The sequence below is a fragment of the Acomys minous genome (assembly GCF_964271855.1).
Source record: "Acomys minous genome assembly, chromosome: 5".
In the NCBI taxonomy this organism is placed as follows: Eukaryota; Metazoa; Chordata; class Mammalia; order Rodentia; family Muridae; genus Acomys; species Acomys minous.
Window position 1 is genome coordinate 116176086 of NC_140494.1, and position 17873 is coordinate 116193958.

The 17873-nt window shown below is 55.0% G+C and overlaps 1 protein-coding gene across 1 annotated transcript in view; it reads left to right on the plus strand.

Annotated features, from left to right (window-relative positions):
* CSPG4 (chondroitin sulfate proteoglycan 4) overlaps window positions 1-16851 on the plus strand; it is a 37060-nt gene extending 20209 nt beyond the window's left edge. Inside the window, exons 3-10 of the mRNA XM_084782231.1 lie at window positions 465-4016; window positions 5618-6100; window positions 6387-6563; window positions 8865-9063; window positions 9171-9305; window positions 9409-9575; window positions 13459-13642; window positions 13954-16851. Of these exons, the coding sequence (XP_084638357.1) occupies window positions 465-4016; window positions 5618-6100; window positions 6387-6563; window positions 8865-9063; window positions 9171-9305; window positions 9409-9575; window positions 13459-13642; window positions 13954-15791 (6735 nt within the window). The 3' untranslated portion in view covers window positions 15792-16851. The remainder of the gene's footprint in view (window positions 1-464; window positions 4017-5617; window positions 6101-6386; window positions 6564-8864; window positions 9064-9170; window positions 9306-9408; window positions 9576-13458; window positions 13643-13953) is intronic.
* The last annotated feature ends 1022 nt before the right edge of the window (window positions 16852-17873 follow it).

Here is a 17873-nt window from a genome sequence, read left to right on the forward strand (position 1 = left end):
CAAGGCTACACAGAGAGACACTGTACTTGAAACAAACAAATAAAAACCCCACAGACCATCTCTTTGGGTTCTCACCTTGTAAGGTGAGCCAAGCCACTTTTTCCTATGAAGGCCATCACGGTGCATCCCTTACTCCTCCGGAAGTAATTTTTTTTCTAGAGTCCACAGTAGGTTTCCTGGTACCGCTCACCCAAGGAAAGAGAAGAAGAGTGAGACTAGGCAAAGTGCTGCTTCAGGAGAGAACCTTGCTCTGTGTGTAAACCTCTGGGTCGGGGACAGTATCTGAGTCACACTGGGGCCTTGACTCTCCCCAGTTCACTGGGCCCGGGCCTAGAGGCAAGTAAACAGGGAGGTAAAGGTGGTGTTGTGGGAAGCCCTTGTCCCAGACCCATTCTGCAGTAGGCTCACTGTGGGGTAGCAGAAACTCACCCACTCCCAGCCCTGACCTCCCTGTCTCTCCTCAGGTCAGACTTGTCCTGGATCAGAAGGAGCTGAGGTTGCAGACCCCAGCAGACGCCGTGTTGAGTGACTCCATCCCTCACACTGTAGTGCTGACTGTCTCCAACAGCTGGGCTGTGCTGTCTGTTGATGGGATCCTGAACACCTCTGCTCCAGTCCCCAAAGCCCACCTCAAGGTCACCTACGGGGTCTTTGTGGGCTCCTCCGGAAGCCTTGACCTGCCTTACCTGAAGGGAATCAGCCGACCCCTGAGGGGCTGCCTCCACTCAGCCATCCTCAATGGCCGCAACCTTCTCCGTCCCCTGACCCCCAATGTTCACGAAGGTTGCGCTGAGGAATTCTCTGCTGGTGATGACGTGGGCCTGGGTTTCTCCGGTCCCCACTCACTGGCTGCCTTCCCTGCCTGGAGCACTCAAGAGGAAGGCACTCTGGAGTTTACACTCACCACTCGGAGTCAGCAAGCGCCCCTGGCCTTCCAAGCAGGGGACCAGCGTGGCAACTTTATCTACGTGGACATATTTGAGGGCCACTTGCGGGCTGTGGTTGAAAAGGGCCAAGGCACCATGCTGCTCCGTAACAGCGTGCCTGTGGCTGATGGGCAGCCCCACGAGGTCAGCATACACATTGACGTCCACCGGCTGGAAATCTCGGTGGACCAATACCCTACGCGTACTTTCAACCGTGGGGTCCTCAGCTACCTGGAACCACGCGGCAGTCTCCTCCTTGGGGGGCTCAACACAGAGGCCTCTCGACACCTCCAAGAACACCGTCTGGGCCTGGCACCGGGCGGTGCCAATATCTCCCTGGTTGGCTGCATTGAAGATTTCAGTGTGAATGGCAGGAGGCAGGGCCTCCGAGATGCCTGGCTGACACGTGACATGGAAGCAGGCTGCAGGCCCGAGGAAGATGAGTATGAGGAGGAAGCCTATGGCCCATATGAAACTTTCTCCACCCAGGCACCGGAAGCCTGGCCAGCCATACAACTGCCAGAGCCATGTACTCCTGAACCAGGACTGCCTCCCGTCTTTGCAAACTTCACCCAGCTTCTTACCATCAGCCCACTGGTGGTGGCCGAGGGTGGCACAGCCTGGCTTGAGTGGCGGCACGTGCAGCCCACGCTGGACCTGACAGAGGCAGAGCTGCGCAAGTCCCAGGTGCTGTTCAGTGTGAGCCAGGGTGCCCGCCATGGTGAACTGGAGCTAGACATCCCTGGAGCCCAGACCCGGAAAATGTTTACTCTGTTGGACGTGGTGAACCGGAAGGCCCGCTTTGTTCACGATGGTTCCGAGGACACCGAGGACCAGCTGATGCTGGAGGTGTCGGTGACTGCCCGGGCACCTGTCCCCTCCTGCCTGAGGAGAGGCCAAACTTACATTCTACCCATCCAGGTCAACCCTGTCAATGACCCACCTCGTGTCGTCTTCCCTCACGGCAGCCTCATGGTGATCCTAGAACACACACAGAAGCCGCTGGGACCTGAGATTTTCCAGACCTATGACCCTGATTCTGCCTGTGAGGGTCTCACCATCCAGCTCCTTGGTGCCTCCACGGCTATCCCTGTGGAACGCCGAGACCAGCCCGGGGAGCCAGCAACTGAGTTTTCCTGTCGGGAGCTGGAGGCAGGCAACATAGTCTATGTCCACCGCGGTGGACCCGCACAGGACCTGACATTCCGGGTCAGCGACGGAATGCAGGCCAGCGCTCCGGCTACACTGAAGGTAGTGGCTGTCCGGCCGGCCATACAAATCCGCCACAACACAGGGCTTTACCTGGCCCAGGGCTCCGCCGCACCCATCTTCCCTGCCAACCTGTCGGTAGAAACAAATGCAGTGGGACAGGATGTGAGTGTGCTGTTCCGAGTCACTGGCGCCTTGCAGTTTGGGGAGCTGCAGAAGCAGGGGGCCGGAGGGGTAGAGGGCACTGAGTGGTGGGATACAATGGCATTCCACCAGCGAGACGTGGAGCAAGGCCGCGTGAGGTACCTGAGCACTGACCCACAACACCACACCCAAGACACCGTGGAGGACCTGACCTTGGAGGTCCAGGTGGGCCAGGAGACACTGAGCAATCTGTCTTTCCCAGTGACCATCCAGAGGGCCACAGTATGGATGCAGCGGCTTGAGCCTCTGAATATGCAGAACCCTCACCACGAGACCCTCACCCCAGCTCATCTAGAAGCCTCCCTGGAGGAGGAGGAGGAGGAGGAGGCAGGCCCACACCCTCAAACCTTCCACTATGAGTTGGTTCAGGCCCCCAGGAAAGGCAACCTCCTGCTCCAAGGCACAAGGCTGTCAGATGGCCAGAGCTTTAGCCAGAGTGACCTGCAGGCCGGACGTGTGACCTACAGGGCCACAATGCGGACCTCTGAGGCAGCTGATGACACTTTCCGTTTCCGTGTCACGTCTCCGCCACATTTCTCCCCACTCTACACGTTCCCCATCCACATTGGTGGTGACCCCAATGCTCCGGTCCTCACTAACGTCCTTCTCATGGTACCCGAGGGAGGGGAGGGAGTCCTGTCCGCCGACCACCTCTTTGTCAAGAGTCTCAACAGTGCCAACTATCTCTATGAGGTTATGGAGCAGCCCCACCATGGCAGGTTGGCTTGGAGGGAACCAAAGGGCAAGGCCACACCAGTGGCATCCTTCACTAATGAGGACCTGCTACGTGGCCGACTAGTCTACCAGCATGATGACTCTGAGACCACAGAGGATGACATCCCATTCGTGGCCACACGCCAGGGCGAGGGCAGTGGCGACATGGCCTGGGAGGAGGTGCGTGGTGTCTTCCGGGTGGCCATCCAGCCTGTGAATGACCACGCCCCCGTGCAAACCATCAGCCGTGTCTTCCACGTGGCCCGGGGTGGACAGCGGCTGCTGACTACAGACGACGTGGCCTTCAGCGATGCCGATTCAGGCTTCACCGACGCTCAGCTAGTTCTGACCCGCAAGGACCTCCTCTTTGGCAGCATTGTGGCCATGGAGGAGCCCACACGGCCCATCTACCGCTTCACCCAAGAGGATCTCAGGAAGAAGCAAGTCCTGTTCGTGCACTCAGGGGCCGACCATGGCTGGCTCCAGCTGCAGGTGTCTGATGGGCAACACCAGGCCACTGCCATGCTGGAGGTGCAGGCCTCAGAACCCTATCTTCGCGTTGCCAACAGTTCCAGTCTTGTGGTCCCTCAAGGAGGCCAGGGCACCATTGACACATCAGTGCTCCACCTGGACACCAACCTGGATATCCGAAGTGGAAATGAGGTCCACTACCATGTAGCAGCTGGCCCTCACTGGGGGCAGCTGCTCCGGGATGGCCAGTCGGTCACCACCTTCTCCCAACGGGACTTGCTGGATGGGGCCATTCTCTATAGCCACAATGGCAGCCTCAGCCCCCAAGACACTCTGGCCCTTTCTGTGGCAGCAGGGCCAGTGCACACCAACACCGTTCTACAAGTGACCATTGCCCTAGAGGGCCCCATGGCCCCACTACAACTGGTCCAGCACAAGAAGATCTACGTCTTCCAGGGGGAAGCGGCTGAGATCAGAAGAGACCAGCTAGAGGTAAGGACCAAGGTGGTGAGCCTGGCCGTGGGCCAAGCAGAGGGGTACTTCCATGAAAGGGATGTTCCTGTGGTGACTCAGGGGTTCGGAGTGTTCTGTAGCTACAGTATTCACCCATGTGTGTTGTAGTCCTGCAAGCTTCTAATAAGTCTGTTACACATACATCTACCTGCTAAGCGTCACATACCTCCAGGTAATCCCGTACATGTGTGCCTTTGCTATGGCTAACCACGTTACTATATTTTTTTCGGACTATAAGATGCACCTGACCATAAGATGCACCCAGTTTCTAGAGCAGCAAAACAAGAAAAACAGTAAAAACAGCAGTCGGACTATAAGGCACACCCTAATCCCACCCACCCACCCACACTTTTGGGGGGAGAATAGTGCATCTTATGGCCTGAAAAATATGATAGATCTGGACTGCACCCAGACCCACAGAATCTCTTAAGCAGGGCCCAAGAATATGTATATTTGGGCGTGGTGGCGCCCCCGTTTAATCCCAGCACTCTGGGAGGCAGAGGCAGGTGGATCTCTGTGAGTTTGAGGCCACCTGGTCTACAAAGTGAGTCCAGGACAGTAAAGGCTACACAGTGAAGCCCTGTCTTAAAAGCCAAAACAAAGAAGAAGAGGAGGAGGAGGAGGAAGAGGAGGAGGATCCCGTTAGGTTTCCTAGGAGGTTACCAAGAGGGATGATCTCTAAGGAGTGCTGCTCCTCAGATCCCCGGGTCCTTGGCTCTTTTCCTTGACCCCACACCAGGACTATGAGGGTCTATGAAGTGTTTAGTCACCTTGCTGTGAGACTTGAAGCAGATCCTTTCCAGCTTTGAGGCCCCTCTGGGTCTGAGTGTCTGGACTTTGAGAAAGACCATGGCCAAACATGTCAGGGAAGTGCCCACCTGGGAGGTGACATATGAACCAAGCTGTGCCAATGCACACCTTTAATCCCAAAACTCAGGAGGCAGAGGCGGGCAGAGCTCTATGAGCTCAAGGCCAACTTGATCTATCTAGTTCCAGGACAGCCAAGGCTCAAAAGAAGGGGTGGGGAGCGGAAAATATGGGATATGGACAGCAAAAACTAGAGGATGACATTCCAAGCAGAAAGAATGCGTTCTGAAAAGACACAAAGAAGTGTAATCTGAGAGTGGCACTTACACGTGTGACGTGTGTGTGTGTGTGTGTGTGTGTATGTGTGTGTGTGTGTGTGTGTGTGTCTGCCTGTCTGTCTGTCTGTCTGTCTGTCTGTCTAAATCAGACATTGAGTACTTGGGCCTCCCTTAGATCAGCAAACTGCTTAAGACCTGGAGTCTGAGAGCCTGTGCTTCTACGAATGGTGAGGGTGCCCTCTAGTGGCACATAATGGCAGCAATAACAGCACCAGAACAGAGCTCCCCAGCTTAGCTCTATGCCTTTGACACTGAATCTGGTCATGCAACCAGTCCGACCAGCCAGGAGTCTGCATGTTCTGTGTGTGAACCTGAATGCGTGTGAGCAGCAATGTCCTTGCAGGATCAGCAACATGTGGAGACCAAGCCTGTTCTGCCCGCTGAGGTCCACGACAGCCTATGACCCTCTACGTCCCCACTGTCTCTGTTGACCAGGTAGTCCAGGAGGCAGTACTGCCTGAAGACATCGTGTTCTCCCTGAGAAGCCACCTGAATGCCGGCCACCTAGTGATGGTGTCCCACGGTGCTTCCGCAGATGAGCCGCCCAGGCTGGACCCCGTGCAGAGCTTCTCCCAGGAGGACGTGAATTCAGGCAGGGTTCTCTACCTGAACTCTCGCCCTGGACCCTGGAGTGACTCCTTCTCCCTGGATGCGGCCTCGGGCCTGGGTGACCCCCTCAAGGGCATCTTTGTGGAGCTGGAGGTGCTGCCCACGGTCATCCCCCTGGATGTGCAGAACTTCAGCGTTCCTGAGGGTGGCACTCGTACCCTGGCCCCTCCGCTGCTCCAAATCACTGGGCCTTACTTCCCCACACTGCCGGGCCTTGTCCTACAGGTGCTGGAGCCACCACAGCACGGGGCCCTGCAGAAGGAGGACCAACCTCAAGATGAGAGCCTCAGCACTTTCTCCTGGAGAGAGGTATAGCTGTTCCAGAGACACCCAGGCCTCAGCCCTGCCCTAATTACTGACACTTGCTTTACGCTTTATTTCATGTCTTCCTCCAGGAAATGAAAACCATTCACACACACACACACACACACACACACACACACACACACACACACACATCTTACCTGAGGAAACAGGTTCTAAAGGGTTCTATCTTCTGCACCCAACAATGGAACATTAAGGGTGCTGGTCCCCAGATCCCTGTTGAGTCTTAGGCTCGCTAAAGCCTGACAACCAACCCTGGGTCTGCTTGTAGGTGCAAGAGCAGCTGGTCCGCTATGTGCATGATGGAAGTGAGACACCGACAGACAGCTTTGTCCTGGTGGCTAATGCCTCAGAGATGGATCGCCAGAGCCAACCCATGGCCTTCATAGTCACCATCCTGCCTGTTAATGACCAACCCCCTGTCCTCACCACGAACACGGGCCTGCAGGTAAGTTCACCCCGGGGACTACACCATCTCTGCTCCTGGAAAGAGACTAGAGTCCCTTACTTCTCCCCCCCTTCTCTCAGGCTCAGTTTCACCCTCTGTAAAATGGGTTTGCTGCCACGAACCAGGCTATTGGAAGGAGAGGTGTGATACTGTGCTGAAAACAGAACCCAGTTGGGTTTTGTTACTGGACACTTATTCCCTGAGCAGAAGGTGTCCCCTCAATTCTCAGGCCCAAAATACCTAATTGCTGGGGGCTCCCTCCCGCCACCTGGGGATCCTTGGCCACTAGTTGGAGGTCAAAGGGCACAGAGGCAAGGGAAGGGGGGGGGTCTGGGCAGGCTTTGGATGGCTGTGAGTACTTTGGAAATGGCCTTCAGGATCAACTTCAGCGAGACTGCTCAACTTTATTCAGGGTGAACAAAGGCTATGTCATTCTTAGGGAGTGGGTTGAGGGCTCCCAGGGTAGGCTAGGGGCTAGGAGTTCCAGGAAGGTGTTATTTGCATTTGACAGCACAGTCCTATCATCATAGGAATGGGACCTAATTATCCCACGGGTGAGTGTGGGGTGATGGGGGGAAGGGGAAGGCTAGCAGGGAACAGTGCTGCCAAAGGTCTTATTCCAGATACGGTTAGAGGCGTTTGTGCCAGAGGATACTCTCCAGCTGAGGTCAGGCAGAGAGTTGGAGCCCCCCCCCCCCCCCCCCCGCTGACAAAGGTGGACTGCGCCCTTAGCAGCAGGATTTCCCAGCACCTAATGGAATTGGTTCTAAGCCCCGTATGGTGGGCTGCAGGTGGGGAGCTCAAGAGCCACAGCAAATAAGCATCACAGCGAGGCTTCCCAAGTTTCTGTCCCTTGCTCTGCAGAGATGGAAGCTGAGGTCCAGACAGGGACGGAACTCCAAGACCACAAGAATACCAGTGGACCAGGAAAGGTGTAGCTTGACAGGCCCTCGTGGACAATAGAGGCAGCACTAAGCTTGCGATGGTAGCTTCTGGGGTATAGACCACCACCAGGAGTAGCTTTGGAAAGTTGTAGTAGAAGAGTAACTTTGGCTGTTTCTAGCATGGGGTCTGAGCCTCTTGTGGTTATCTATGGAAAGGTTGCCTACTGTTAGCTGTAGGAGGTGGCTGAGAGATGAGGACACCTAGTGTGAGTGAGACTTGGTCTACGTAAGTAAGGGTTGCCTAGGCTCACAGGTTGGAAATGCTGTGTGGCAAGTTTGCCACTAGGTGGCGATATCCACTCATATTAGCTGCCTGGAGAGCAACACTGCCGCTTCCTTTTACTGGGCCTCTGGGATCCTAAATGGATGTTTTCTCCTATGAGGACCCCTACCCAGAACAGGCCCCAGTAACTGTCCCTGTGTCACATGGAACAGTACCCAGGAAAAGCCCCTTGCCATGCTTGGGTGGGTAGCCTATGGGGTTTCCCATGCATTCTGCATGGGTAGGTTCCTGACTGTGAAGGAAATTCTCAGCTCTCCTCTCTGTTCTCCACCTCCCTCCTGGTCTCCAGCAGGCAGGATAACCTCTTCAGTATCCTCTGCTGGCCGGCTTCTGTCCCGTAGGTTTCCCCCGCCCGCCCCACCCCCCACCCCGGGCTGGGTGGTGCATGCCCTGACAGGAGAGAAGAGAGATCTCCGCCCAGCAGTGAGATACAGACGAAGCTGCATCCCCTTGGTCAGGGATGAGGAGCTCTGGGAAACAAGAACTCAGTGAGGGTCTAACAGGACCATTTCTAAGCAGGAAGTTGTGAGTTGTGAGGTACACTTAAGATTAGAACAGGTAGCTGGGCATGATAGCGCACGTCTTTAATCCCAGCAGCAGGGAGGCAGGGCTTGAGATAGCTCAGTGGATCAGGAACTGTCTCTTCATCCCAGTTTGAGGGATCCCAGTTTGTGCCCCCAAGCATAGATAAAAAGCCAAGCACAGGCCAGGTGGTAGTAAGCGGTGGTGCATGCCTTTGGCGAGGCAGAGGCAAGCAGGTCTCTATGAGTTCGAGGCCAGCCTGGTCTACAGAATAAATCCAGGACAGTCAAGGCCACATAGAGAAACCCTGTCTTGGAAAACAAAACAAATAAAAATAAAGTAAAAGAGCAGGTGGAGACAAAACCTGGACTGAGGTGACAGAAGAAACTGAGGTAGAAGGCCCTTTAATGCAGTAGAGCCTAGAACGGCATAGACATCTGTGACTGCTGAAGAGAGCAGGGTAGAGCCCCGGTGGTAGTCCCAGGGCCAGGAGGAAGGGGGAGTAGGGTGGGCAGATTGTGGACAGAACTTTCACAGGTCTGTGTCCCCCAGATCTGGGAGGACACCACTGTGCCCATCCCTCCGGAGGCCCTCAGGGGCACAGACAATGATTCGGGGCCGGAAGACTTGGTCTACACTGTGGAGCAGCCCAGCAATGGACGGATAGCACTGAGGGCAGCGCCGGACACCGAGGTCCACCACTTCACACAGGCCCAGCTGGACAGCGGCCTTGTGCTGTTCTCACACAGAGGTGTGTACTGAGTGGGTTCTTCAGCCCCTGGGGTCGGGGTACCTTGAGGGTAGGGAGCTACCTTGGACCAGCAGGATGCATATCTACCTACCCCCTCGTGCTTCCAGGGGCCCTGGAAGGAGGCTTCCGCTTCAGCCTCTCTGATGGCGCACACACGTCTCCTGGACACTTCTTCCGAGTGGTGGCCCAGAAGCAGGTGCTCCTGTCACTGGAGGGCAGCCGGAAGTTGACTGTCTGCCCAGGTAGGTCTGCACGCTGAGTAGCTGGGGCAGAATTGAGGCGGGTAGCGCCAGATCCTTGCCTTGGCTTCCGCCAGAAGCTGACAGGCTCCCCTGTGCTTTACAGAGTCCGTGCAGCCACTCAGCAGCCAGAGCCTGAGTGCCAGTTCGAGCCCAGGCACCGACCCACGCCACCTGCTGTATCGAGTGGTAAGAGGGCCCCAACTTGGCCGACTCTTCCACGCCCAGCAAGGAAATGCTGAGGAGGCCTTGGTTAACTTCACCCAGGCTGAGGTAAGGGCCTCACTCCTCAGCCAACCTTCCCTCAGGTGGCTGCTAGCCACTGGCAGCTAAGCTCACCTGGACCCTGCCCTAGTTCCGGGTTAGGTCTCCAGAAGGAAGCTCCAGCTGGATCCTACAGGCTGAAAAGGGCCCCGTAAGGAGGACCAGCAGCGGGTGATGGGCTGAGCTGGCTTCAGTGGGATAGAGTTTGGGATTAAGTTGAGCTTGGGGCTCACGGCAGGTGCCAGAGAAGAACAGAGCAAGCTGGGAGCAGATGAGTAACCAGGCAGAGTGGGCCGAGCTGAGGGACACTGTTTTACACTCTGGAACAGAGTTCCTAGGGCACACCAGGGCCACCAATCAAAATTACAATTCCCAGCCTCGAGTCGAGTCGAGGCTGACTGAGCTCACTGCTGTGACAATGCCAGATCTATTGGTACTAACCAGTGGGAGGCCAGCAGTCATCACCTACCTCAGCACATCTGAGGCTTGGTCCCCAGGGGGTCAAAGGCACTGTGAGCAGCTCCTCCAAGCTGTGGTGGAGGACAGGCTTTCCCCGAGGACAGACTTGGTGCTCCCACCTGGATGCCATGTGGGCATGTAAAGCTAGGGCATTGCTCCTGGTTATTTCCACATGAGCAGGATGCGAGAGGAGACAGCCGACCCTGCCACTGGATGTGCTACACTGTGGTGCTGCTCCAAGAACTTTCCAGAGGGGCTAACCCTGGCCCTTCAAAATGGCAGGCCCCACCCCCAGGCCTCTTTCCAGCATTCCTTCCCCTCAGAGGTCTGCCAGGCTCTCTGAGTTCTTTGCTACCCCATGACAGTGTGCTCCCCACATGGAGGAGCTAACAGGAGATACAGCTCACACCCAGCAGGTAACTCAGAGGAGGAAGCTGGCTTAAGTAGGGTGAAGTAAGATTCCTCAGGTCTGTCACATCATTAGCTGAGCGTGTACTCCCTCTTCTCCTGGGCCCTAGCATCTACCATAGCCCCTTCCTGACCGCTCCGGTGGTGGCTAGGGGCAGCAGCTGTCTGCTCTAAGTCACTGGGGAGTCTTGTTATCAGAGACCAGGACGGAGAGAATAGGCCATGAGTGCCCCTCCCCTCCCCAGCAATCCCCCAGGCTCCAGCAACATGTAGGGCTAGACTGAATGGCCACCAGGGGGCCAGGCTGGCAGTGCCACCCAAGGAGGCTGGAAAGAGGCTACGTGGCACGGACGCCCTCCTCCACAGGAAGAGGCTGAGCAGCAGTAAACCGTGGCTTGACAAACCACTGCCCATCAAGACACTGGGCTAGACAGGGCAAGGCTCAGGTACCCTCCATTTACAGACAAAGAAATGCATGTGGAGGTTGGATGATTTTATTCAGTATAGGCGACTAGTAAGAAGAAAAACCAAGACTAAACCTTCTGAGCGCTTGTCCGAGTTTCACCTAAGGATGCTGTTCCCAAGAGCTTGAGAAGCCCCTGGACACCTGGCCTGAGTTCTGCCATTCTCCCATCCAGGTCTTCTCCTACAGGAACGCTGATAACCAGACATCACGCTGACCTCCACCACCACTGCTGTGGGGGGGCAGGGGGAGGCTCCATTTCCTACCATGCCCACCATCAGCCTGGGCTAGAGGTTACAACCGTCAATCTTCGATCCTTTAGGATAACATCTGACCCACAGATGTGTTTCCTTTGAACACACATTACATATACTTTTTGTTTTGTTTTGTTTTTCGAGACAGGGTTTCTCTGTGTAGCCTTAGCTGTCCTGGACTTGCTGTGTAGACTAGGCTGGCCTCCAACTCACAGCAATCCGCCTGCCTCTGCCTCCCAAGTGCTGGGATTACAGGCATGCACCACCACGCCCGGCATTACATCTAATATTTTAACATTAATTGTCACACAAACTGGACACAGCGATTCTTCAAAGGCCTGTGTTCCTCCTTGTAGCATACTGAGAAGGAGCCCCCTCTTAGCACAGATCTGCTCCCAGGGTAGACAGCACAACCCTACTGTGATACTCTGGGACTCTAAGACTGCCTGCTCACAAGGGTCCCACTCTGTTTCTGTTTTACTACTGCACAAGCACTGTTTTTACTGAAAGGAAAATCTGTGTCTCCCCGCAAATGGGAAAAACAAAGATAGGACATGAGGCTGTGTCTTGCTCAGAAGGTGGAGGAAACGGATTTCTTTACAGAAACAACAAATTGCTTGGTGTTCAGCATATACGCGGCCCTAAAGAAAAGGTGCTACTGTCATAGGGTCGATGTGACAGGGAGTTGGGGTCTCATGGATAACAATGGAGCCATTGTGGTCAGGTAGTGAGCTATTGCAGCATCTGGGCAGTCATTAGCTGAAATGCTGAGCCTGGCACAGCAGCACATACCAGCTACTTGGGAGACTGAGGCAAGAGATTCACTTGAGCTTGGGAAGTCGAGGCCAGCCTGGGCAACATAGAGAGACCCTTGTTCCCCTAGAAGAACAGAGTGAATGAACCATACATTTTCAAAGGTTCACTCCATGTTAGGACAGTAGAGGCAGAGGGCGGAGGCCTGGGGTGGAACACAAAAGAAAGCTTGCAGTAACTCAGGCAAGACCTGGGTGGTGAGGAAGAAAGGAGCCAAGAGGCCTCTGGGCTTTCCCCTGAGCCGCTCAACATCAGAGCTGCTGCCACGGAGATGAGGGTCCCAGGGGGATGAGGCCGCTCAGCACATCTGGGCCTCGAGAGCTTGAAATGTCTATTAGCCATATGTGTGGAGCAAAAGGCACAGGTGGAAATCTGAGACTAGGGTTCCTATACGAGTGACAGTAAACTGGGCTGGAGATTCCGATAAGGACCATTTGAGGTCCTGAGACTGCAGGAGAGTATGTCACAGGATGCTGGGGAAGCATATGAGGACACCCAAAGCAGAGCATCACATCCCATTGTTACCCATGAGACCCCAACTCCCTGTCACATCGACCCTATGACAGTAGCACCTATTCTTTAGGGCCATGTGTATTCTGAACACCAAACAATAGTCTTTGTTTCTGTAAAGAAATCTGTTTCCTCCACCTTCTGAGCAAGACACAGCCTCATGTCTTATCTTTGTTTTTCCCATTTGGGGAGAGACACAGATTTTCCTTTCAGTAAAAAAACGGTACTTGTGCAATAGTAAAACAGAAGTGCCAAGTGATGCTCAGCGGTGAGCCCCAATAATCTCTGGATCTAATGCATAGGGCCTATTAGTACCCTTGGTGAAAATGGGTTTGATGAGGTCATGGGAACAAGATCCTGAGTGGAGTGGGTTGAGCATGTGTGGTGACGGTGGAGACTATTCTTGGGGAATTTTGCTGCACTGAAAAGAGGGAGGCGGCAAATGCCAGCAGAAAATACGGACTGAGGTTTGGGGATGTTGCTCAGGTGGAAGAGTGTCTGCTTCGCCTGCGTGAAGCCCTGGTTTCACTCATCACCACCACATAAAACTGGCATTTTTAGCAAGTTCCAGGGCATACTAGGATGCAGGAGACCCTCTCTCAAGAAGAAAAGAAGGAAGGTAAATTCAAGAATGATTTTCTTTAAGAAGAAAAAAAATTGACTTGGTTACATGGGGGGAAAATCTATTTGGGGGAAAGCTGACATCACAGAAGGGAGACCAGAAGTGGCGTCTGGGGGAAGCGAGGAAGATGGGGGCCACTGCGAAGGAGGAAGGACCACGTTTAATCAGAAACGTGAACAATAGTGACCCCTTGAACAAATGAGATAGAGGGCAGGCTACACAGAGAGACCTAGGTACAGCCAGGAGAACGCAGAGTAAGGCCGGCCACTGGGTATAGGGGAGATTAGGGTGCTTCCAGGTACTGCAGACTGAGTCCACCTGTCACAGCCAACCATGATGTCTCCCCCACCCCACCCCGGCCAGGTGAATGCTGGGAATATTCTGTATGAACATGAGATGTCCTCTGAGCCTTTCTGGGAAGCCCACGACACCATTGGTCTCCTGCTGTCATCACCACCTGCCAGGGATGTGGCTGCCACCCTTACTGTGATTGTGTCTTTTGATGCTGCCTGTCCCCAGCGCCCCAGCCGCCTCTGGAGAAACAAAGGTGAATGGCATGGTGGAGTGGAAGGGTGGAGGATGCAGAAAAATGCCCCCAGTGGAGGGATAGAGGCCTGGCTAGCAGCTTCTGGCTTAGTCTCAGGACTTAGGAAGTTATAGGGGAGGCGGGTGGGGAACACTGACATCAGAGGAAGGCAAAGTCCCTCGGTCTCCCTGGGCCCATGAGCCCCATCCTGGATCTACTGGTCTAAAAGGGAGGCACAGATTTGCCCTGAGGTCTCCTTTCTGAGGATTCACGGCTCTTCTTCCAGTGGACTGGACGTTCATAGGCTGTGTCTCACCCCACCCCACTCCCAGGTCTCTGGGTCCCTGAGGGCCAGCGGGCCAAGATCACCGTGGCTGCCCTTGATGCCTCCAACCTCCTAGCCAGCATTCCAGCATCTCAGCGCACTCGGCAGCATGATGTGCTCTTCGAGGTCACACAGTTCCCCACCCGGGGCCAGCTCTTGCTGTCCGAGGACCCACTTCATGCCAGGAGGCCCCACTTCTGGCAATCTGAGCTGGCTGCAGGACAGCTGGTGTACGCCCACGGTGGTGGGGGCACCCAGCAGGATGGCTTCCGCTTCCATGCCCACCTCCAGGGACTAGGGGGTACTTCTGTGGCAGGACCCCAAACCTCTGAGGCCTTTGCCATCACTGTGCGGGATGTGAACGAGAGAGCCCCTCAGCCACAGGCCTCCACTCCACTCCGAGTCACCAGGGGCTCACGAGCCACTGTCTCTCGAGCCCAGCTGAGTGTCGTAGACCCAGACTCAGCTCCAGGGGAGATTGAGTATGAAGTACAGAGGGCGCCCCACAATGGCTTCCTGAGCCTGGCTGGGGACAACACTGGGCCTGTGACTCATTTCACACAGGCCGATGTGGATGCAGGGCGCCTGGCCTTCGTGGCAAATGGGAGCAGTGTAGCCGGCATCTTCCAATTGAGCATGTCTGACGGAGCCAGCCCTCCAATCCCCATGTCCCTGGCTGTGGATGTCTTGCCATCTGCCATTGAGGTGCAGCTGCGCACACCGCTGGAGGTACCCCAAGCTTTAGGACGCTCCTCACTGAGCCGGCAGCAGCTCCAGGTGATTTCAGATCGTGAGGAGCCGGATGTAGAATACTGCCTCACTCAGGGGCCCCTGTATGGGCAGCTGCTAGTGGGTGGGAAGCTGGCTTCTTCCTTCCACCAGCGGCAAGTAGACCAGGGGGAAGTGGTCTTTGCCTTCACCAACTTTTCCTCGTCTCAGGATCATTTCAAGGTCCTGGCTCTGGCCAGGGGTGTGAATGCATCAGCCACTGTAAATGTCACAGTGCGGGCTCTGTTGCGTGTGTGGGCAGGTGAGCCCTGGCCTCAGGGTACCACCTTGCGCCTTGACTCCACTGTACTAAATGCCAGTGAGCTGGCCAACCTCACAGGCAGTATGCCCCACTTCCGGCTCCTGGCAGGACCCCGATTTGGCCGCGTGGTCCGTGTGTCCCAAGCCCGAGTAGAACCCAGGAGCAACCGACTTGTGGAACATTTCACTCAGCAGGACCTGGACGAGGGAAGGCTGGGGCTAGAGGTTGGCAGGCCAGAGGGTAGGTCCACTGGCCCAGCAAGTGACAGTCTCACTCTGGAGTTGTGGGCAAAGGGTGTCCCACCTGCTGTGGCTTTGCTGGACTTTGCCACTGAGCCTTACCATGCAGCCAAGTCCTACAGTGTGGCCCTGCTCGGCGTCCCTGAGGCTGCTCGGACAGAAACAGAGAAAGCAGGGAGAAGCACCCCTACTGGCCAGCCAGGCCAAGCAGCATCCAGTCCCATGCCCACTGTGGCCAGGAGTGGTTTCCTGGGCTTCCTAGAGGCCAACATGTTCAGCGTCATCATCCCGGTGTGCCTGGTCCTCCTGCTCCTGGCCCTCATCATGCCCTTGCTCTTCTACCTCCGCAAACGCAACAAGACAGGCAAGCACGACGTCCAGGTGTTGACAGCCAAACCCCGCAACGGCCTAGCTGGGGATACAGAGACCTTTCGGAAGGTAGAGCCAGGCCAGGCCATTCCACTCACAACCGTGGCTGGCCAGGGACCCCCACCAGGAGGCCAGCCTGACCCGGAGCTGCTTCAGTTTTGCCGGACACCCAACCCTGCCCTCAGGAACGGCCAGTACTGGGTGTGAGACCTAGCCTGAGCCAAGAAGCTGCCCACCCTCCAGGCCCACTGCTTCTGTACCCTGGTCTGGCCTGAGGATCTCCAGGGCCAAAAAAGAAAAAGAAAAGAAAAGAAAAAAGAAAAAGAAAAAGAAAAAAAAAAAGACCTTGAGATGCCAGGGATGGAGTGGGCTGGGACACAGTCTAGAGACCCTGGAGCGGATGGGATCGAGAGCTGGGACCTCCCTCAGCTCACTTAGACTTGGCAGGGGCCAAGGCGGGAGGCGACTAAAGTCAGCTCATTGCAGAAAACAAGGTGACATCCTGGATGGGTCACAACTCTGGGTCCTGGGTCTGTGATGACCCAGGCAGCCAGGGCCAGGAGAAGAGCACATCCTGGGTTTCCTGTCCCAGCTCTGACCATTTTGTTGTCTCTGAAGACCAGACTCTCCCACTCTGGTACTTTCCTGAAGCTCAATCGGGGAGGAACTTTAGCCAATAGATTTAATATATTCACGGTGCAAAATGGGTGGGTTGCGCTGGGGGGTTGGCTAATTTAAGCCAAGGAAGCTATTTTAACATGGTGCTGGGCTAGCCAGGCCTGCTGAAGCCTTGGAGTACATGGGATGGAGAAAGAGTCTGATGCCTTTTCACCCACAGAGCCCTGGAGTAAAGCACTGAAGCACTAATGAGCAGCCTTCAACCCTTGGACTGGGGGGCATTGAAGGCCACTGTGGTGGCTGTGCTCTCCCCAAGACTAGGGAACAGGCAAACTGGGGCACTTAACTCCATGAAACCTTGATGAATGGTGCTTCAGAGGCTTGGGACAGCTGTGCAGTGTTTGTGTTTGACTGTGCGCTGGGCTCTTATCTATGGCAGCCTCACTCCCCTGGGGCAGGCCATGTGGCCTAGCTTCATGGGCATGGGGATGGACAGATCTGGCCAAGCTCTTGAATTTCCACCTTCCCTAAAGTCCTCTACCCTCACCTGTACAGGCAGATGAGCTGTTTGTTGAGATGGGACCAAAGCCCTTACTCTACAGGGAACTTCAGGGAAATAAAAAATAAAAATAAGTGCTCCAGCCCTAGACTTCTTAGCCTGGGTTTTGGCCTCCACAGCCTTATCCCTCCCCTGCCTCCTTTTTCCTTATGGTGGCAACAGCAAAAGTGAAGGAAATGGGGGTGGGGACGCCACAGCTTGGGACACAGTGCATAACAGGAAGATTTGGCTATGCAGGCGTTTGCGTGGAACCTTTTACCATCTCTCCATCCTTCACCAGGAGGACCAAGGTACTTCTCTGGAGGAGAGGAAGGAAGCAATGCAGACACAGAAAAGCCATACACCTCAGGCCATGTCATTCCGCTAGCAATGGGTCCTGAGATACCGCATCTCCAAAAGAGAAGCCGATATATGAGTTACACGGTAGACAGAATCCTCTAACTGAAAACAAATTCTGGCCCAGGGGATCATCCGGCCCTGAGAATGGATTGACGTCATTAGGAAAGAAACATAAAGCCGAACTGGTGTCACTTGCCTGTAATCCCAGCACTTGGGAGGCAGGAGCAGGAGAGTGAATTCAAAGTCATTCAAGGCCAACCTGGGCTACCTGAGAGTTTGTCAGAGCAAAAGCAAGAGAGGGAGGTAAAAGGTGTCTGAGCTGTGGGGGAAATTGAGGATTCCTTGGGGCCTAAAAACGGGCAGGCTATGCTGGGTGCCAGCGCATGCCTGTAATCCGGCACTCTAGAGGCAGAGGCAGGCAGATTGCTGTGAGTTCAAGGCCAGCGTGGTCTACAAAGCAAGTCTGGGACAGCCAGAGCCACACAGAGAAACCCTGTCTCAAAATAAATAAATAAATAAATAAATAAATAAATAAATAAATAAATAAGAAAAAAAATCAGGCATGCTACTAGAGGTAAAGAGCAGAAATCAGCCTCTGGGGACCAGGACAACCTTTTTATGTGTCCCAACATCTATAACATTTGAGCCAGGAGAGGAGCCTCCCTTCTCACATTCCTGCCCCCCATACTAACCTGCCTCATGACATGATACACCCCCCCACACCCCCTTTGTTTTTGTTCTTCAAGACAGGGTTTCTCTGTGTAATAGCCCTG